At 30.0% G+C, this 8,771-nt stretch overlaps 1 protein-coding gene across 1 annotated transcript; it reads right to left on the reverse strand.

Moving 5' to 3' along the window:
- Positions 1-356: 356 nt before the first annotated feature.
- Positions 357-1,235, reverse strand: LOC133039620 (protein FAR1-RELATED SEQUENCE 3-like). The gene has a single exon (XM_061118525.1). It carries the CDS (start codon positions 1,233-1,235, stop codon positions 357-359), a length of 879 nt encoding a protein of 292 aa, XP_060974508.1.
- Between the last annotated feature and the right edge of the window lie 7,536 nt (positions 1,236-8,771).

The following is an 8,771-nucleotide window of genomic DNA, read 5'->3' on the forward strand; positions in this document are numbered from 1 at the left end:
GAAATTATTTGTTGTTATACATTGAGTTTTTAGTTGATGTAATTTTGTAATTGTAAATATTTCGTATATTAAAAATTACCAGAAAAATATATTTTTTCACCTTATAAGATTCAGTTTTTTTTCCTAGGCATAATTTAGTTGTTCGTCAATAATAATTTTGAGATTTGGTGAAGATGAGAGAATTACCTTAAACACACCAAACATAACAAGAAGTATATAAATGTAGAATTTTTGAAGCAATAAGTAGAGTCATAAACGTTAAAACAACAATGGCTAAAAGTAGCTAGTTATAAGAATGACCATAGTAAGACTCTTGTGTGGAGGAAGGCCGTTCCGGGAAATACGCGTTGGAGTGGTCATTGAATGAGTCGAATCTTTGGTTGATTGTTTGGAGGTTGTTGCCCCTGAGATCCAGTGTTATGTTGACGATTTGGGCACCGTCGATAATCATGGTCTGATGAGCGACAAATGCGACAATGTCTTGAGTTTCTTGGGATCTGCTCCCCGTTTGGTCCTTCCCTTGTATTTCCCGTACCCTTTGTTCTCACAACTTCAGGGTCTTTAATAATGTTGGGGTTGCTACGATATCTTCCAGGTTGTGGCGTCTCTCCTTCCGGATTGGAATTCAAGTCAAATTCTTCCTTGAACATTAGAGTTAGCCGTTCAAGCTCTTCCTTTGCACGGTTGTACGAGTCCTCTGATTTCGCTGCATAGAAAGTGAAGTTATAAGTCAGTGAACTGAGAGATCCAAACCTAGCCATCTCGTAAATGTGCTGTTGTGGTTGTGCTGGCCGGTTAAAATGTAGGTGGAGATTTATCTTTGCGGATTTGCTCCATCGCTTCATGAGAAGAGAATTAGGTATTCTTCTCATGTTTAATCTTTTCATTGTAGCCCATAAATGTCTACAAGGGTACCCTTGACTTTCATAGAGCAAGCAACTACAGTGTAGTGCTCGTCGGCCTTCACAGTAATGAACTCGGTATTGGACGTCCGGATGCTGGAACTTTCCAATGGTGAATATCTGCCACTCTCCTTCTTGCTCTTGAGTTAGGACAAAATAGTTATTCTCTAAATCAAGCTGCTCAGCAACCTTGTGGTACATAGTTCTTGTGTAGAATTCAGCACATTGGTTGTAGTAAGTGGTCAAGCATGTAGGATTAGGTGGGTGAGGTCGAGTGCATCTACTTTTGAAGTCATTTGCAGTCTCGTTGTGTCTGAGCTTTGAGACTGTCATATCTATGGTTGTTACAAATTCACGCAAGCAATAATTCTTCTCTAAAAATTTTTTTAGAGCGGAGTTGATGGATTCGCAACGTTGTGTGGTTCTCATTCCTGCAACGAATGAACCCCTTAAATACGTTTCTGCCATTGTTGTCTTGACTCGAATGTTGTTTGACACCATTCATTATCTGTTAGTTGTTGGGTTTGGATGACGTCTAACCATCTTGCTTCAAATTCTTCCTCCTCGTAGTAGTTGTACATGAGATCCTTAAATGTTTTTAAGAAGATCGGATCTTTAACCTTTTTCGAAGCATTTGTATTGAGATGCCAAGCGCAGAGACGGTGCATAACATCAGGCATGTGTTCAACGATAGCCTGTTTCATGGCCGCATCTTGGTCAGTAACTACAACATTTGGCTTCTTATCTCCATGGCATTCTAGAAATTTTTGAAGTAGCCAAGAATATGATGGAAGCTTCTCGTGGAGGAGGAGAGCAAATCCGAAGATGCATGTGTTGAAATGGTGGTTGACGCCAATGAGAACAGTGAGGGGCTTATTGTACTCATTCGTCATGTAGGTTGTGTCAAATCCTAGTACATCCCCAAAAGCTACATAGTCCACGCGTGAGTTTCCATCTGCCCAGAATAAGTTAGCCAAGCGATTCTCGTCGTCAACCTGATAGACAACGAAGAAATTAGGATCCTTCTCTGCGAGACAATCAAGAAATCCCAGAGCCCCTTCTGAGTCCGTCTCTATCTTCTCTTCTCGCTTCGCACCAGCAACCCTGTGTTGGGTTTTATGCCCTAAATAAAACTCATTTCAATATAATCAGATTTACTTATTAATATAGATCAGAAATAACATTTAATGTTGCATGGTTCACATGATTTATTTCATGATTATATGTACATAATGTATAAATTCATCTGAAATCCTTTTCACATACTTGATCCTGTTTATTGTGTCGTCAACACATTGGAAAGTAAACATGACTATGTGAATAAAGTTTCCTAGATTTATCAGACATAGGGTTTTACTGATATGATAATCTACAACAAGAGTTTACTTGTATTTGGAGAAATACTATGTTCTTTCCAGAACATTGGTTAAAGTAAAGCTCAGGTTGGATGCATGGAGTATGCATCGGAAGGGACCGATATTGAACTTTGACTTAGATTTATTAAACTTACCGTAATATCTATTCAAGTCAATATCGCCTAGTTGATCCTAGATCAAATGATCTTAATCCTGATATGATTAGGCTCAATCTTGAAAGGCTATTCGTGTTCTTTGATTTGTTAGTTAAGCCTACTTTTAGGTCAGGGTGATACGTACATTTTGGGAACACGGTAGTGCAATTGAGTGGGAGCGCTATCATAAACATGGAATCTATAGCTTCTATCTGGCGAATAGTAAGCAAAGGATGATCTCCTTCGAGCTTGACCAAACGAACATAAATGGTGGAGTACTCATTTCACATAAGCTGAAATATCATTTATACGGGGTCAAGTGTTTTAAGGAATAAATACATTGTAGGGTGTAACGGTAATTTAATCCCTTTACAGTGTAGATCATTCATATAGAGGATCATTGATCACATTAGGATTATAACAATGGATAACTAATGATGTGTCTATATGGTGGAACATATAGAGCATTCTATATAACTGAGAGTGCAATTCTAAGTTCTATGCGTGGATTCAACGAAGAATTAATAAGTTAGTGAAATTTAGTGCTAAATTCTTGATCTACTTATTGGAAGCTCGGTTATATAGACCCATGGTCCCCCCACTAGTTGAGATAATATTGCTTGTAAGACTCATGTAATTGGTTTTGATTAATCAATTATAATTCACGAATTAGACTATGTCTATTTGTGAAATTTTCACTAAGTAATGGCGAAATTGTAAAGAAAGAGTTTATAGGGGCATATTTGTTAATTATGATACTTTGTATGGTTCAATTAATAAATATGATAAATGACAATATTATTTAATAATTATTTATAGTTATTAAATAGTTAGAATTGGCATTTAAATGATTGAATTAGGAAATTGGCATTTTTGAGAAAATCAGATACAAAAGGTGTTAAAATTGCAAAATTGCAAAGCCCAAGGCCCAATCCATTAAGTGTATGGTCGGCCACCTTTGTAGCTTTTTTAAATGATTTTTTTCATTATTTTAATGCCATATAATTCAAATCAAACCCTAGAGGAATGCTATAAATAGATAGTGAAGGCTTCAGGAAAAACACACTTTCTGAATCAGAAAAACCTGAGCCTCCACTCTCTTCTCTAGCCGCCACTCTCTCTCTCTTTTCTTCCTCAATATTTCGAACCTCTCTTAGTGATTAGAGTAGTGCCCACACACATCAAGTGATACCTCAATCATAGTGAGGAAGATCGTGAAGAAAGATCATCAGCAAAGGAGATTCAGCATCAAAGATTCAGAGAAAGAGATCCAGGTTCAGATATTGATAATGCTCTGCTACAGAAAGGAATCAAGGGCTAGATATCTGAACGGAAGGAGTCATTATATTCCGCTGCACCCAATGTAAGGTTTCTTAAACTTTATATGTGTTTAATTTATCGTTTTAGAAAGTTCTTATTTAGGATGTTAATAAACATACTTGTGAGTAGATCTAAGATCCTGGTAAAATAAATTCCAACAACTGGCCTCAGAGCCATGGTAATTGATTTACTTGCAAGAAATTTGGACTTTAAAACGATTGTTTGTATGTTCTTTGGATGGTATCATGTTGTATTGAGTGTTATTTGATGATTGATTGATGTTTGTGAAATTTTCGTGAAAAATAATTGTGATTTCGTTTCTGGAATTATTTTTATTGGATAGTATGGAAAAAATTAAGCAAGTTAGCTTTTTACAGAACTCAATTTGGATTTTATTTGAATTAGTTATGATTTTTTGAAGATTTGACAAAATCGGGGGAAATTTGTCTTGATAGTTTCGCGATCGCAGAACTGTCCGTACAGTTTCGGATTTTTTCCTTTTTCTTCAATTTTTCATACTTTTTCATGGAATTAACTTCCAATTTTTTGTATGGTTTTGTATATATACTATTACTATTCCTAATTCAATTCTAATTATCATTTTGAATTAATTTAATTTTTTTTTAAATTAATTCAAGATATTAGTGTAATTTGAATTCGAATAGAATTAGTATTTATCTTTTTGCTTAAAAATCTATCTTATTTTAAAATTTGATTATATCTTATCTTATTTTAAATTTAAAATAAGATATTTATAATCATGTAATTTTTAAATGATATAAGATATTTTGCTAATTTTTTTTTTAAATTTTGTTATTTTATTTATTTAAATTACATTTAAAATTTGAAAAAGATATTTATTTATCTTTTCTAATTTTTTATTTAATTTTTATTTATAAAATAACATTTAAAATTTAAAAGTAGTTAGCAAATTTTTTTTGAAATGATATTTAGGTTGGTTGAAACCTAATTTTTCAAAAATTGTAGGTTTAATTTTAAATTTAAATTTTTTTTTTAAAAAAAAAAAATTTCGAATTTTTCAAATTTTTTTTTAAATTTTTCGAAAAATTATTTTTTTATTTAATTAATTACTTTCGAAATTAAATATTTAATTTAAAATTAAATAAATCCTACATCCAACTATCCAACTAACCTTGTTGCAGGAGTATGTGTTTTAGCTTATGTGTAAGTTTTTAAAACCTATTATTACTTGATTGCAAATAGCCATGGTTACTTTTTGCCAGATCTAATGATCTGATGGCTCCCTTGGTCAAGTTAATAATTTGTAACAGGTAAATTTTACAATCTTCTTTCATCTGTGTATGACCTAGCAACATGATAGGACCCATCCAAAGTGTGCCTGTGTGAGCCTATGTGTTTAATTTTATTATAGATGCATATAGGTTAATGTTGCTAAATAAAATGTCATAGTCATTGATAGATTTTATTTAGGCCCATTTAGTTTTGGGCTTATTCAATTAATAACAGTTGTTCTTATTAAGGTTAAATTCCTCTCTTTTGGGCCTTGTGTGAGAGTTGGGAGCCATAGAAGTGGGTACGACATACTGAACCCAGCACCCCCTCACACAAACCACCCCAATTGTGAAGGCCCATTTGCCTGATTTGAATGACTGTACTAGGTTAATTAAACTAGTTTAACCTAATAAAATTGATTAGCAACATAATTAATTTCATTTATTTTGAAATTAATTTAAGAAAAATATAGTTTAAGGAATTTTATATTCTAAGCTAAACTATATGTATTTTCTTGTATTTAATTAAATATAGAATTATAACCATCTAGATTCTTTACGGAACTTAATTTAAATTTTTCATTAAATATTCCTATTTAAGTTGATATTTAGTTATCTTCAACTAACCAACTTAAATCTGAATATCTTTTGAATTCAAAATTTCAAAATTAAGTTGAGGAATTTTAGGCATTGGTTATTAAGATTCTTTAGATATTTTTTTAAGTTAATATCTTTTCAAATATTAACTTAAAATGGAATATTTTCAAATTAAGTGGTTACAACTTAATTTTTGATATTTAATTAAATTTAAATTTGAAAATATTTAAGTTCTAGATTTTTCTAGTACAACTTAAATTAGATATTTTTTCAAATTTTGTGGAAAAGATACTTAGTCAAATAAGATATTTTCTAGATAGTTATTACTAGACTACTTATTATTTCTAATATTAAATAGGAAAATATTATAAATTGTGAAATTAATTATTTATTAATTAATTTTGGTACAATTTATTTTAAGTATATTTTTCCTAGTATTAAACTAGAGATTAATAATTAAGCATTCTCTACACTTAATTATTTATTTCTTGAATTTAATACATTTAATTAATTTGAAAATTAAATATCTAAGTTGATTTTTATCATCATACTTAAATATTTCTTTTTCATGACATTTAATTAAATAGAAAATTATTTTTAGTTGAAATTTATTTTTTCAACTAAATTTAAATAATTTTCAAAATATATATTTTTTCTTTATTTTATTAATCAATTTTCGAAATTGCATTTCTTAAATGCTAGAATTTCGAATTTTATCTTGAAAAATAGATTAAGTTGTAAATTAATTATTTCTTTTAATTAATTCTTGGATCAACTTAAATCAATGATTTTTTCATTTATTGATTAATTTAAAAATAAATTGAATTAAAATATATTATTAGAAATTGAATTAATTAGTCAAAGGAAAATCTAGATAGGTGATATTTTTGCTTGAAGTATTTTTCTAGTGTATTTAATTAAATAGAAAATTAATATTTAAGTTGATTTTCATCATCATACTTAAATATTTGAAATTTTTCTTATATATATTTAATTAAATAGGAAAATTATATTTTTTGTTGTAAATTAATTTTATTAATTAATTTTGGGCCAACATTAAATTAGAATAATTTTTCCGGGATTTATTTTTTATTTTAATATGCATTTTTCGAAAATTGTATTCTTATATACTTTAATTTTTCGAAATGCAATATATATATTTATAGAAAATTAAATTTGAGTTGTAAATTAATTTAAATTAATTTTGTAACAACTTAAATATTTTTTTCTAAATATTTATTGGAAATTATTACTAAGATGGAAATAATTCATGTTATTTTCATATCCATCTAAGTAAAATTTATAAATATTAAATTAAAATTTATATTTAGAATTTTTCATTCTAAATTGGAAATTTTAATTAAATAAATATATATATTTAAAATAAATAGAATAAATAAAAAGAATAAAAGAAAATACAACTTTTTTTAAATAATGAGCTTTATTATCAAGAGACATTCGATCTCCATTGTGGGTTTTACACCGCGTTTGTTTTAGTGAGTAATCCTCCCTAATGGAGGAACGTTCATTAGCAATTTCGCACCGTTTAACCTCGCATGATAAGTAGTTTGTAAGTGTTTTGTATGGTATGGATCACCCTAATGGTGGCGACCATACTTGACTTGCAAATTATGAAACAATGGTGGAAGCTCATAAGATAGAATTGCCTTGACTCTCGCCTAAACGGGACAACGCCTGAATTCCAATCTTGATCGAATAAAAGGTTGCTAGAATGTTTAACATTTTAGACGAGTGACAACTCTATTCAATGAATGGTAGCTTTGACTCTCGCCTAAACGGGACACCGATATCGCCTTGTTGAAAACCTTGGAACTTATTTAGGATTGTAAGTTTTAGTATTTTCACTTGTCATTCCTACTTACTATATGTTTATAATTTACGAATTGTGTATGAATTTATATTGAACCATGTTATTTTCTGTTATTAAGTTGTAGTTTAATTTCGAATCTTCATTGTTGGTCTAACTTGGCTTGTTTATCTAATGAGATAAATCCCTAGTGGATTTTCACCATTAGACATACATAATAGTGTTAGATCTCGAAAGATAAATATTGTATATGCGACATCTAGCTGTTCATCAATTGATGACACCTTAGACTAGTATTTTTACGATATAAAACAAGAAGATTATATAAATAAGATTACTTTGACTTTCGCTAATCGAAGCATCGTTGGATTCTTATTTTAAACGAAATTATCCTAATTCCTCTTAGCTTATTCATTTCGAATTAGCTTTCAAATATATCATTGGATGAATGGTCTATGAATCATTTCATGTCATTATATTTTCTCTTAAGAAATTAAATGACGCATATGATTATAACCCCGAAATTCTATTCCCAATTGATATAAATCCTCAATCTTAGAAATCTCCTACTTGTATGGGCAAATCTGACTTAGAGTTTGTATTAGTAGTGCTGGTCCAAGATAGAATTACTCATAATATTTGGTATAAATTTAAGTCTTTGACTTTAATTTTAGATTCCAAATAGAAATTTTCTTATATTTCTAATTCCAGAATACAATACAGTTACACTTTCTCAAGTGTTTAATATCCATCTTTTATTAATGGATTAAAACTGTATGGAATGTGAGTTAGGTATTCTGTGACCAGGATCCACTTGAAGTATTCTAAGAACTCTTTGATGTAACTAAACCTATGTCATCATAGACACTACCACATTTTCTTAATCTATGGTATTTGTATCTTGTTCATAATGGATTTGACAAGATCAATCTCTGCAAAGAGTTAATATGCCTATATCCACTGAAAGTAGTTCATCTCATTCGCAGATGGATGTACATTCAGGGGTGGATATGAGTTTTTCGTTGTATTCTTAAAACGATAACTCTAGATTATACCTTACGCAAAGAAATTTGAAATGTTTGAAAAATTTCATTAATTTCTAGCAATGGTTAAACACCATTAAGGTAAGTGGTTAAAGATCTTGCGAACTGATAGGGGTGGAGAAATAGTTAGTAGATATGCAGTTCAAAGATCATTAAATTGATTTTTGAATTATATCCAACCTTACCTCCCCAGAAATTTCGAGTTGCATATTGATGATTAGTTACTAGTCGTTGCCTAAATCCTTCTATGGTAATACAATTTCAGAATGACGTAATGGTTGGGTACTTAATGTAAATCATTACTAGATTCATGGATGA

The sequence above is a fragment of the Cannabis sativa genome, chromosome 7 (assembly GCF_029168945.1).
Source record: "Cannabis sativa cultivar Pink pepper isolate KNU-18-1 chromosome 7, ASM2916894v1, whole genome shotgun sequence".
Classification (NCBI taxonomy): domain Eukaryota; kingdom Viridiplantae; phylum Streptophyta; class Magnoliopsida; order Rosales; family Cannabaceae; genus Cannabis; species Cannabis sativa.